A 14332-nucleotide genomic window follows, 5' to 3' on the forward strand; every position below is an offset into this window, starting at 1 on the left:
AAATAAAATAAAATAAAATAAAATAAAATAAAATAAAATAAAATAAATGTGTGAATATTCAATCAGGGAGCATGTCAGCAGTGCTTTAAAAGAGTTTTAACAAGAAATTCAACTAGCAAGGAAGGGATGTTTAGCTTTCAAGCCACTTCCAAGTTGAAGACATAGAAATATTTCCAGAATTTCTGAAGCAGTCCAGGTTCATTCAGAATCTCACATAATAGTGGAAATGGGCAAAAATCTGTACTACAAAGACTGTATGACTTTAATAATAAAAATTACCAAAATCCTGACTCAAATTCTAAAAAAGTCTACTAATCATAGAATCATAGAATCACTAAGGTTGGAAAAGACCTAAAAGATCACCCAGTCCAACCGTCACCTATTCCCAATAGCTCCCACTAAACCATGTCCCTCAACACAACATCCAGCCTTTCCTTGAACACCCCCAGGCTCGGTGACTCCACCACCTCCCTGGGCAGTCCATTCCAGTGCCTGACCACCCTTTCTGAAAAGTAATACTTCCTCATGTCCAGCCTGAATCTCCCCTGCCATAGCTTGAAGCCATTCCCCCTGGTCCTATCACTAATGACACGAGAGAAGAGGCCGACCCCCAGCTCACTACAACCTCCCTTCAGGAAGTTATAGAGAGCAATAAGGTCTCCCCTGAGCCTCCTCTTCTCCAGGCTGAACATTCCCAGCTCCTTCAGCCTCTCCTCATATGGCCTGTGTTCCAGACCCCTCACCAGCTTTGTTGCCCTCCTTTGAACACGTTCCATGGCCTCAATATCTTTCTTGCAGTGAGGGGCCCAAAACTGGACACAGTACTTGAGGTGCGGCCTCACGAGTGCTGAATATAGGGGAAGGCTTTGGGGAAAGCTAAGGCTTTGGGGAAGTGTGAAAAGAGACAATATGAGTAGAGAGCAGCCAGCCTAGCAGATCATGAAAATAAAAGAGTTTTATATTAAGTAAAAGAAATTAAATTGTTAAAAATAAGTCAAGTAATGAGTTAAGAAGGTGAAGAAACTGTAGTTTCCAAGATAGATGAGGTCTCATTGTTAGAAAACAGGATCGTTATAAATCACAGCTTACAAAACAAAGATTAAAAAAAAAAAAAAAAAGCAAAAAATCTTGCAGTTGCACAGACCACTACAGGTAAGTTATATGCCTACACACATTACCAAGTGCAGACAGTATATGCCAAGAGTAGCAACATTATAAGAAATGAGTCAAGACAGTTCACTGAACCAGTAAAGTATCAAAGATTACACAGAAAGTAGTATGTCTGATAATCACTATCTAATGACTAACACCAGAACACCATCAAAATGATGAAGCAAAAAAAGCATCCTGGGGAGAAAAAAAAAAAAAAAAAAAACCTGAATGAAACTAAGTAACAACTAGCATAAATCTATAAAAATTCTTTGGACATTCTCAGTGAGATAACTATGGAATCAGCAAACCAGAAAATGATATTTGTTAACATATCCACATTTTTCTTGTGCATCTAATATATTCTGCCCCACCTACAAGGGAGAAAATGCACAAAATTATAACTTAGAAATACCAAGAATTTCAAACAATGTGAAAAGGTTTGGAAATTGTTCAGAGGATTGAAGAAAAGGATAATGAAAGAGAGATGCTAGCTAATGAATCTCAGAAGGGTATTGAAGGGATCTGGATTTATGCATGCTACTGATATCCTTTGCAGTGAAGAAGCAAGCAAGGAGTTACTGAAAGGCAGGAGCACATTCCAAAACCAATGAATGTCCAGCATGGAATTACGACTCCTGCCAAAATCCGGCCACAGATCCATGTGGTTTTTGCTATATTCACAGATAGCATTAGCCTCTACATGGCAGGGAGATAGCAGGTTGTCTACATGATCATCACTACAACACAACTCATTTCTGACAACTTAAAACAAAAATGAAGTCATCAGTAAGAATGAGAAATAGATTAGAATAATAAAAATTACCTTGTCAATTTAGATTACAGATTTACCAAGTATGCACTCTTTCACTGGAAAGCATAGCTAAGAAAGAGACTAACACAAATAGCACATATGAGCACCAGAAGAGTGTAGTGAGCACTGCCATCTTATCTGCAATGCTGAAATCCCTATGGATGTTAGTCTTGCTTTACACCTCGCACAAATCATCTCCAACTCTTAGAATTTCTTCTCTGCCTGACAGTAGCATATATCCCCTTCTTGCTGAAGTTAGAACCTGGGAGAAGTACACATATCATTTTGTACAGCCTCATAATCACAGGGCTAATTATGCATCCCCTTATTGCATTTTCCTTGAAATTACACCGTAAATTCTTCTGGGCAAGATACAAAACAGTCCCTGATTCAAAGTAAGCTATAGGAGGATAATTACTAACTGGTGCATGTAATCCACACTGCACTGAAACTGCAGAGGTTACTGTTCACTTTTCACTTTGATGTGCTACTCTTTCTGCTTTAAGGCACATTTGCCTACAGAGGTTTTTCATTTGGAGATTGATGATTCCTCCTCAAGACTTCTCAGCTCTGATGCCTGTGAAATACAAACTGTCAGACCATATGAGAAAACTACTCCGGAAATCCTGGCAACGTGAGTGGATTCTCCAGTCAAAACAGAAAAGCTTCTCTGGTTCTGTACCTAGCAACTGACTGAAGCACAGCAAGCTGCTGGAGTAATTTTATGTGAATGGCTGAGTCTGCACACTGAATCATTCACACCACTGTCCATAAAAGCTTCTGTTATTTCTCTTCTTTTTCCAGGATGGAGCTCAAAGAAATTCACACAAACAAGAGAAAGCAGAGTCAGTGCGTTCAGTGCACCCCACTTACTGGTATGCTGAATATCTCAAGGAAAATCACTGAGGTCACCTGAGTTCAGGCTGACACTGCACAGCTACAGTTTTTAACTCAAACCCTAGGTAACTGTCCCACCTGCACGCAAGAGCAAACATCACTCTCTGACTGAACTATGCAATTTTAAACAGACCGAGTGGAAGTGAAGCACGAGTCTCACTTTACTCTGAAAAGTCTAAATGAATAAATGTGGGTCCTGTAGCATGTCTCTGAATTGGCTGCTTGTGCATTTTCACAATTACTATCAAAGAAATAGCTATGTCTCATTTTTTACTCCACTATATGGTTTGCAGTTTGTTGTATCAATAAAAATGAAAAATAAATAAATAAAAATGTAACAATGTTAGTTACTGATCTCATCACAGACAGTACTTCTGTATTAGGCCCTGTTGCTAAGAACATTAAAAATAAAATAAAAAGTAATAAAAAGCAACTATCATTATCATCATCTTCAGGAATCTGTCATCCCAGGAGAGATTTTACCTCCAAAACCAAGGCTACAACTACAGATCCTAAACATGGAAATTCTGTAAGCACTCACTGAAACCAGTACTGCCCCTCACTTCACCTCCACCAATTGTTGGTGATGCTGCATGCAGTACCTCAGATTTTCCATGTAGAATGATAGTGTTTTCAATTCAGTTAACACTTCACAGCTTTTGATATCAGAAGCATAAGGAATACCTTCCATCATTAGTAACATCTTTTTTGTTTGTGTTTTTTGAGAACTGTGACTGCACCTCCACTAGAATCCATAAAGCATTTTGGTGTATGGAACTCCACTCCCATGCTCTTAGACCATTCACTGTGCCAACCAGCATTTCTCCCGATCAACTCCCAGGCCACTCTGGGCAATGAAGGCCTAAGAATCATTCCCAAAAGGCAGTCCACACACAGCTGCTCTGTTTCACAGACAAAAGCTATTTAATTATTTCCACATCTGGAAACAATATACACTAATACATACAAACACATACATCAATGCAGCCTGAACTTAATGCATTGAGTTCCATAGGATGTCACCATTAACATTGAAATTGCTTGCTTCTGCTCTTTAGGCTCTTTAAATTATCAAGGTAGTAAATTCTCTTTCTGGTGTTTGAGTTTGGGCAGAGGCAGGGGAAGATAGTTTCCCAATCTGCTTGCTCTTCCTCTTCTATTGTATTAAGGTGAGAGACCAACAAAAATGAGGGGATACAGACTAACTGCATTTTAAAGATTTTACAAAGTGTTGTTAGAAATACCAAAAGTTGTTTGCAATGCATGCCCATTAAGTTTTTATGTTACAACATCAAGACCAAAATGGCAAAATGCAAATGTCAAATTTCTTTCTAAAGTGTGATTCTCTTCCCTAGGAAAAAAAGAAAAATCACTATGAAATGACACGCTTGCAAGAAACAAAAAATGTCTTCTATCCAGTTGTTTCTTTTTTCCTGGGATTTAACTGAACAAGGAAGAAAATACAAGGATTTTTAATGAAAATCTTGACTCGTATTACATTTCTCCAAAGGAAGCTTTTCAAGATCTGTCATTTTGCTGTCACTTAATATTCACTTCAGTTTTTTATTGTAACTGGCTTGAATAGCCAGATTTCCAATTCTTGTGGCTCTAGCACTTATTTGCTTTAGTGAAGCTTTTTATTTAAAAAAGACTTGCTGTATGTAGCTCACATCTTCCCATTTCTGGCTGCAAAGAACCTTGAGATGTTTTGTACACTTGCTTGCTCTTGTACACATCTGTATGATACATTTTATCTCCAGTCTGCAGCACTACTTCCACTCAGGGAAATTTTTCCTCCAAATATAACACTACTAGAATATTGACGTGCACTCTTCATCTCTTTCTTTACTGAGATACTCTAACTCCCATGAACAGTAACCATGAATAGCATGATTTTATTCATGCTTGGCCTACTACTGAAGTGGTGAAGCGAGCTGGATAACAACATCTACCTTGACAGAACACTGAAATAGCAAGAGCTGATTATCAATTCATCCCCATCAAAATCAAAGTATTAAACACTGAAAAGAAGAAAATAGGAATGTTTTTTATGAACAGAAGGCCTGCAGCGGGAAAAGATAAAATAAACAGAAAGTGGAAGATGGAAGCAATAAACAGTTTGTGTGTTTGCTTGTTTTTATTCTAGAAATAAAAAGATTTAATGTCAATTTATTTGCTACAGAAATATTACAATTATGTTTTCATTATCAGAAAAGAAATTAAAACAGAGTAAGAAGAATGGAAGCCAATCTGCAAAAAAAAAAAAAAAAAGGCAATTTTCAAAGTCTAGAAAGCAAGATGAGAGAAAAATGACACTGTAGTTAAGCAAACAGCAACGGAGGAATAGATGGGATAGATGGGCAGCTTTAACTGTAGGAAAGATCGTAAGAAAATATTTTCCATATGCAGCAGAGAAAGATACAGCAGAAGACATCTGGTGACAACAGAAAAAGTAGAGAAAGATTATCTGGATAATGTTTCAGCAGGTTGATTTTACCCACACCAGAGGCCATAGAGAGGGAAAAGGCAGGAAAAAAAGAAAAAAAAAAAAAAAAGAAAGAAAAAAAAGAAAAAAAAAAAAAAAAAAAAAGAAAAAAAAAAAAAAACCAAAAAACTAACGAAAAGACCTAGACAAGAAGAAAGACGTCTCCAGTATGCTTAATTTGATGAGCCAAAATACCAAGAAAGACAGAGACCTGTACTACAGAAGACAGCATTTTATCAGAAAAGGGATTACCCTCCAGTCTAACAACCCAACTGCTTTTTTAAGGAAGAAGAATGAAATAAGCTACCCTTCCTTCCAGTCTCTAACCTATGTGTTTCAGCTTTGTGTTTCTTGTATTCTCTCAGTTTCAGAGAACCAGCAACATCCTTATGGGCAACATCGAGATCTCCCCAATTGCCCTTCTCACAGAAAAAGCACAAAACTCTTTTTCTGTTAAAGATAATTTTAGGGACACTGAAGCACTTATTGAATCAGACCTGAACTATACAGCGAATTCAATCTAGGCGAATACAGGTGAAAGGTGAAAACACAGTCCTTTCTCACCAATGACTAGTTCTGGCTATAATTGCAGTTCAACTGATTCTTCCAGATGATTGCTTCTCAGTTGCCTCATGTGTTAGATCAGTACATGAGACCATCTCAAGGTGCAAGAAAACTGAGCGTCTAAGGTGTCAAAAGCACATTCAAGACAAAATAGGGTAACGTGCTGGTGCAAGCGGAAAGCAGCCTGTACCCTGCATCTCACAGGTGCTGCTTTCCACTGCACAGAATCAAAGCAACAAATTGAAGTTTGCAGAGCTAAGCTGTGCTGCACTATGTCACGCGTTTTACCATTGCCTCTTGTTATTCCTACAGCTCCACTTCTATTGTTCAGCCAGTGTCAAAACACCATGACAGCAAAGAGCACAAAAAAACTGTTTCAGATCTGTAAGGAAAAATAAAAGGTGAAAAAAATTATACAGATTATACCAACATTTTAAATCAGTAGCTGTCCCTTTAACTTGTCAGTGTTGACTAGTTAATGTGATGATACCTGCACTTTTCACATTTTTCCCAACACTCTGCAGCACCAGGCCTCCCCCTGGGAGGAGGAAATAATGATCTACACTATTTGTTTTACTAAAACATATATTTTTCTTCAAACCAGCATTAGGCCAGTCCTTTTACACATATATAAGTTACCCCACCCTTCTTTATTAGCCAGCCAAAATACAATTCACAGGGAACAAATTGGGTCAATGAGAGTTGAAAGCACTGTCCTATCAACACAGAATTTTTAGATTTTGTTCATCAATCAGAAAATATGGAGCAAGAAAAAAGGAAAAAAAGAAAAAACTAACTCAACATCAATAGTAAACTTTATGCAACACAAAAGCAATTCATCTGCATATTATTATAAATTGGATAAAGTCCTGCATAACCCAGAAGTTTAAGGATTTTTTACTTAAGAATGATAAAAAAGTACAAGAGAGTTTGTGAACTAGTAGCAAGATGTCGGTACGACGCATAGGTCTGTGTCTCCCTGCTACCTGAGATACAGAAAGCATTGTTAAGCATCCACTGATCTTCATAAACAGTTATTAAAATCCACTCAGACAAGATAATGTCTTCATTTGTGGGTAAGAACTCTCAACACTCTATTAACTTCCTAGTAACACTTTCCATTTCTTGTTTCCCTTTCAGCCCTGGAGGAAGCTAAGAGCACATCCATAAGCACTATTAAAAAGAGAAAACATTACTGCAGACTTAATAAAACAAGGAAATGACCGCAGAGGTAGGTTTAACCTCTAGTCCCAGCTTAATTAGACAGGCTTTTCATCTGCAACTCTTGCCAAGTGTACCCGTCATATCTGTACAATTGGCTTGAGCATGAAACACAAGCCCTCGTACGCAGCTTTTAAAATTAGTCAACAAAACACAGCACGCACAGAGTCCCTCATAACTTGCATCCCCTCCCTTATCTCATCTTACTGTTGTGAACCGTTACAGCATCATCCCTGCAGCTGAAGCGCTGGATGGTTACAGCCCTGACATCTCTTACAGGATAAATATAAATTCACTAAATCTCCTGCCTGCTGTCTACATAATCCATTAACCTTTCCCTCTCCTCAGCCACGGTTCTGTGGCTTGTTCTTATCTCTGTTTTCTCTGCTTTCTTTACTTTATGTGCATCCTTCCCTTTTCCACTTAGTATTATAAATCATATTCAGCACAGATTCACAGTGAGATTCTTTCCTCCGTGAACAATGTTCTTATACCACATGGCCTCAGTATGATCTACTGTTTTTTACAGTCCTTTTGACAATTTTAAAAGCAACTAAAAAATCCGGGTAACAAATTTGTATTAAACTCAGAAAAAATTGTATTAAGCTTGCAAGATACAGATCAAGAAGAGAATATTCAACAAGAAGAAAAGTTTCCAGATATCAGTGCATTTACGAAACAGAGAGGACAGCTTATGTCACATTTAAGAAGGGGGGGAAAAAAAAAGAAAAAAAAGAAGAGTTCAAGCTAGTAAACTAAATTCCTAGCCAAACTGTGGTCGCTCCTATATGAGGAGTAGGAAGGCACAAAGCCATCTTACACAGCTGGATCATCAGGAGCAGAAGTAATTTATCATTCTCAGATCTTCTCACCTTCATTTTCAGCTAAGCAAAAGAAGGCATAAGGTCTAATAACAGAACATAAATAAACCAAAGCTTTGCTCCACTTGTTTTCTTTGCAATTTCTACACCAGTTTCTTAAAATTGTATTGTCTACCTGCACAAAAGCGGAACATACTACAACAGCATGTAGACATTTAGATAGATATAAAAAGAGAAAGTTGTTTAGCCTGGTGATAATTTTGGAAATTTCAACACAGATCTTTCTTTGGGAAGTTTCATAAAAAGCAAAGCCATTGTCATAAAAAAGTCCCAGTGCTCTGTAATTTCAGATCTGGGCTTAGTGAGGTGCAGGAATATGCTGACACAGAATATCTCTACGAACAAACACATACAGAAAGTAAAGTTCACTACCCCTGTCAATAATAAGCAATAATAGGGAAGATAAGCTCATTCATGTCAACCCCCCATTCCCAGTTTAGCAAATCTAGAAATGAACAGCTCAAGGAGTAAAGTAAAACTTTTATTTTAGAATCGAACAACATGCTTAATATAGCGTTTTTCTAGATAATAGGCTTATATTTTTTTAGCACAGAATCATAGAATCACCAAAGTTGCAAAAGACCTAGAAGATCATCCAGTCCAACTGCCCACCTATCACCAATAATTCCCACTAAACCATGTCCCTCAGTACAACATCTAAATGTTCCTTGAACACCACCAGGGTCGGTGACTCCACCACCTCCCTGGGCAGCCCGTTCCAGCGCCTGACCACTCTTTCAGAGAAAGAGTTCTCTTTCAGATACACTTCTCTCTTTCAGAAAAAGAATTCCTCATGCAGATAAAAAAATTTAGGGCTATAGCAATCCCTCATACATGCTTACTCATACTTAAAAAAAATGAATGAAACAGTAGTAGCGCACTCAGAAATCACTTCAGCTAAACATGGTATACTTAAACCCACACACTATTTTAAGCATGCCAGTGAAGCCAAGGTGTACTCACATACATTATAATGAACACAGTACCATAACAGGACATTGACCTTATTGCTGATATAAGCACAAGTAACCTTTCAGAATAAGCCGTGGAAAAAAAAAAAAAAAAAAAAAAAAAAAAAAATTTCCTTACTACTAACAACATTTATGTTACTGTTGCTAAAAGGTTAACTAGATGTGTGAAGTTTTTGCAAAAAGCCTGCAAAAATGAATAAAGTGTTCGTTATCTCAGTGACTCAGAAAACAAGAATCTCATTAGCAACTCCAGAAAGGAGGTCTCTCCATGCTCTTGATGTGCTTCCAGCAGTTCTGCAGACCTACTTCTCCCACTGCCCTCCTTCAGGCCTGGGCTCTGTGCTCTGATCAGGCAGCCTCCACAAGCAGGTCACCTCTCTCTTTCTCTCTTGCAAATGCAAACAGACAGTGGCCACTGCCCCCCGAGGCTGTTTTTCGTAACTTCTCCATTTGAGCTGTGCCACTACAGCTTCACCCCTGCACTGCTGTAAGACTGCCCAAAACAGGTCCCAGAGGGGCTCTGCAAATAGACAAAAGTCATGGCAAAACAAATGTCATCACAAGAATTAGTTAAGCATCCCTCAGGCTCCAGCTCTGCACTGTGCCTGTCACCACTCCAGCTAATTTGCAGTCATAAAGTCTCTCGGATGAAGAGGACGGTGCACTGCATCCCGATCTCTGAGCTGCAGCCCTAGCCTTGAGCAACTTGGTGACCTACATGGCATCACACAGCTCGATAACCAGTTGGCTGGAGCCCGCAGATGCAAGAATAATTGCCAACCCTCCTCACACCACCCAATGTGCGGCCACCGCACTGCTCACAATAAAATGCAACTGTCATAAGCAGGCACTGCTAGCCTCCTCTGCAGCTGAAGCACTGCGAAAACTTAGAGAAAACTTTGAAAACTTAAAGAAAACACTTTAAAAAAAATTGTGTTTTATGCTCCTACCTAGTGCTTTGACATTCACACAGCAAAAAAATACACATACACAAAAAAATGCAGCACTTATACACATCCTCTCCCACCTTAATTTTCCAATGATATCTCCCAACAGTTCAACCCAAGGGCTAACAGTTCTGACTACACTTTTTGTGGAGCCTATGGCATATCCACAAAGACTGTAATTTGCAGACATCTGAACACTTACTTAAGTGGTTCTGGGCACGGTGCATGAAAGGTAACTGTTGGAAAGATATAAGTGAAAAAGCAGAGTTTGGCAAACTGAGAAGGTTGTAATGCAGTATATCTACAGCTACATACAGAACTACTTGGACAAGCCATGCATCTCTGCTCCACCTGCCTCGAAAACACACTACAAGAATTTCACCATTCCTTACTGCAAACTGAGTCCTTAGGAGACTGCTAGCATTTCTTAGCAACACAGAATTAGGCTTTCTTATCCTCTTAATGATTGTTGTGGTTTAACCCGGCAGGTGGCTGAGCACCACAGTCATTCACACACTAACTCCTTCCCACTGAAATGAAAGGGAAAATCAGAAAAAGAGTAGAACTCATGGGTTGAGATTAAACTGTTGACTAAGATAGAGAATAGGAAGAGGATAACAGTTATGACTGCATATATATATATATATGAAAACATATAACAAGTGCTGCACAAGCAATTGATCACAACCATGACAAATGCCCAGCTAGACCCTCAAACAGCAGAAGATGAACTCCCAACCTCTTCAAAACTCTTTCTGCTTGATGTCATATGGTAAGGAATATCTCTTTGACCTGTTTAAGTCAGCTGTCCTAATTCTGCTCCCTCCCAGCTCTTTGGGACCTTCGCTGTGAATGGTCCTGTCTCTGCAACACTGCTTAGCAGCAACTATAAACAGCAGTGTGCTATCAACATCGTTTTTTCTCCTAGAACCAAAACATAGCATCATACTTGGCACTCTGAAGAAAACAATTTAATCCCAATTGAAAATAAGACACACACACACCCCCGCCCTACCTTATTCCATATCATTTACATGACTTTCAGGTACCCCCATTTCTACACATTCTAATAACCATCACCCATCTTTTTCTTACATACATACACACTTATTATTTCGATAGCTTCTGGGCCACCCATTTAAGTTCTCCATAGTATTCCATAGTATTTTCCTCCATATGTGATAGCAGCCTTTAGGTATGGGATGATTCAGTGTTGGAAGGGGTTATTGCATGCAGCTAGTTCTGGTTCCATCAGTTTGTTCCTCTTTAATCTGGGTAGTTCTTATTGTAATACCACTAACAAAACATACAACAAGCACAGTAATGATGGCATACAGTATTACGTAGCGATTTAACACACACAATCTAAATTATTGTCTGTTCTCAGCCAGCGTCAAATCACATTGAGTTACACAATGGACATCTTCATCCTTCCACATTACCCACCACATGCACCCACGTCCTTGAGCAAAAGCAATCCCACAGATAGCTTTGCCTATGTCTGAGGCAGGAATAGCCTAATCTGTCTTGCCCAGCATGTGCTTTATGTGCACCACCAGGTCTTTATCATCTTCTGTAGCATTCAGGAGGTTTGAGTGGGCAGGACCAGTCATGCCAGCTGACCCTGGCATGGGTCAGACCCCAGAATGCTGCAGTGATTTGTGCCTCTTTAGGATTGCCAGAGCAACAGCAGATTTTTTTCCAAATACTCTACCAGTTTTTCAGGATTCTGCAGTTGTTCAGAGGTGAAGTTTCAAACCACTGGGAATGACCATTGGCCTAGGCACCTGCCTATACCATCCCACACTCCCTGCCACTCAGAACTATCCCACCTTGGTGCAGATCTCTGAGTGATATACTTAAAAAATTGTTTATTCTTAAAGACAACTTGAAAAATATTCATGACACACATCAAGAGGAGAATGCTGGTTTGAGAATCCCACAGATATTCAAAAATCTTAAGAGCTATTGTAACACTGCTTGAGCTCTAGGGAAAGAAGGAAAAGTGAAAAGGAAGCTGAAGAACTTCTGGAAAGTGTCCTCCCCTATCTCCTCCATAGCTGGGTTCCCCAGAGACAAAGGCAAAGATTTAATTACTAACAGTACCAACAATATGGCCTCAAAAAACAAAGATGACTGCAATGATGAATATGCACAAAAAATTAGTTTCTCAGCTGCCAATTTTGTAATGATATAAGCCAGGGCTATCATACCTGGCACTCCAAAGAAAATTTAATCCCTGCTGAAACTAAGACATGACCGAAACACAGCTGCCCAACATGTTCCAGCTGGCACAGCCCTGGCATCGCTGCGGTTAACCCAGTAGCACATCATCTAGGCTAATCAGTCTTGCTGAAAATGCATCCATGTGCATATGTCAACAGACTTGGAATATTGTTTTCCATTCACTAATATAATTGTAGTGCTGGGAAGGGTCCTAGGAAGTTTTGTCTACCTTGTAAAATTCAAATATAGGTCTGATCAAGGGGTTAAAGGTACAAAGTTTTTTCAAGAATTGCACACGTCTAAGAAGGCAAATAAGTAGTACAGTGAAGTTATATCTCCTTTGTATATGGGTAGGGAGTAGTATATACATATATGCATATACACAAGTATATATGCAGTTCAAAGTAGCAGAAAGAGCGCAGTGTAACTCCAAGCAGGAATCCTCCTCCTTGGCTGGATGTTTCTGAATTGGCCATAAGCTAACACTTCCTAATATCAGGATCTGCATTTACATGTAGAATTTCAGCACCTACCAGTCATAGGGAAAATCCGAGCCCTTCCCACTTTTCATGTCCTTCTAGAGCACAGTTTCGGGAAAGACAGTTCTAGAAGAGTTCACAATGTAACTCAATTTTTAGGATTACTCTTGGAAGTGGAACATTTAAAACATTTTAAGCTGTGGCATAGAACGCCATTCCCTTGCACATACAAGGAATGAGGAATGGCAATGTGATACACTCCAGTGCGACCAGTTGCTCATCCTGCACCATACCGTACCACACAGAGCTGGTGATGCCTGCCTCATGAGCACCAAACAGCACACCTGCAGCACAAGGAAATCTTTGCACTTTAATGCTGCAGAGCTGTGATGCTCCTTGCTGCCTCAGATCCACATTTTTAAGTTCCCTATAGCTTAAAGAGACTCATTTCTGAAGAAAGCAGAGGATTGATGCAAAGCTTGCATTAAGCTCTGAGAAAAGACTGCAGGCCATTCTGCTCCCTGCACATTAAAGCTATGATCTCACAGCCACGCTACTCAATAAGAGAGCATAGGGAGACAAGATGGTTTGGTTATTTCCCGCTACTTCCAGGCTCTTGGGGCTGAGTGTAACCAGCATGAAATGGCTCCACCGCAACTGACAAAAACAATGTTCGGTTCAAGTGCAGAGGTACCTTGCACCTCACAATACCTTGCCTTCAGATGTGGCTGGTCCTCGCATAGAACTGCTGACTTGTTTTACAGTTTTGTACTGCCATGGAGAAAAAGGGAGTGAAGATCAACTGTGAGCGTCCAACAACTTCCTAAAGGACCGCTCTTGTCTCCCATCTGGCCACTATCTCACCTCGGTGATCTGCTCGGTGAGTAGTGCCCTAAGGCTCGCAGCTGAGGGGTCTTGTGAGCCCTCACTGTCCGCCCGAGTTCGGCACTGGCTGGAAGCCCTCGGCACAGACAGCACCCACACACCGCAGCAGGACGCCTGCCCTCTTCCTCCTCACCCTCGTTCCTCGAAGGAATAGGTACTAAGGGACGGCGTAACGACGACTGCCGAGAACTTGCCTTCTTAGGCGCGCACTATTACCACCGAGAATCTCTCTGTAAGTTACCTCTCCGCCTTACACCGGCGGACTCCGCACGCCAAAACTCCGCTTTGCCCGCAGCCTCCCGAGCAGCGTTCCGCGCCGCGGGCCTTGCTCCCTCCACTGGCCTCGAGAGACACCGCCGAGCGGTCTCCCCGCCGCCACCCCGCGCCCCACGCCCGGTTCTCCTCTCTCGCTCCGCCGCCACCCGCGCCGCCGGCAGCGTCCCGCGGCTCCGGCAAGCGGCCTCAGACTCCCATCGCGCCGCAGGTGCGCGGAGCCGGGCGCGGAGGCAGCCCCGCCGCTGCCTGCGGTGCCGAGCCGCCGCCCGGGCCCGGAACACAGCCGCGTCCCGGCGCCGCGCTCCCGATGCGGACGCCGCCGCCCGCGGAGCCGCCCCTCTCTGTCCCCGTCGGCACCTGGATGTGGCAGGAGATGTCGGAGTCGTCCAGTAGCCGCACGGTGCATTTCATCTCCGGGCTCAGCGACCTGATGCTGGAGCTACGGAACCGGATCATCCCGGCCGTCCGCCCGCCGCCGCCCCGCAGGCAGCCGCAAGGGGCCAGCCTGCAGCGGCGCCCGGCCGACCGCGGCACGGC

At 41.3% G+C, this 14332-nt stretch overlaps 1 protein-coding gene across 1 annotated transcript in view; it reads right to left on the minus strand.

The window, feature by feature from the left end:
• The window catches only part of FRMD3 (FERM domain containing 3), a 121203-nt gene extending 106912 nt beyond the window's left edge, over nt 1-14291 (minus strand). The window contains exon 1 of the mRNA XM_042877479.1: nt 14153-14291. Coding sequence (XP_042733413.1) covers nt 14153-14251 — 99 coding nt within the window. The 5' untranslated portion in view covers nt 14252-14291. The remainder of the gene's footprint in view (nt 1-14152) is intronic.
• Between the last annotated feature and the right edge of the window lie 41 nt (nt 14292-14332).

Source organism: Lagopus leucura, unplaced genomic scaffold, assembly GCF_019238085.1.
Source record: "Lagopus leucura isolate 7727_CA_CO unplaced genomic scaffold, USGS_WTPT01 Super-Scaffold_100018, whole genome shotgun sequence".
Lineage (NCBI taxonomy): Eukaryota > Metazoa > Chordata > Aves > Galliformes > Phasianidae > Lagopus > Lagopus leucura.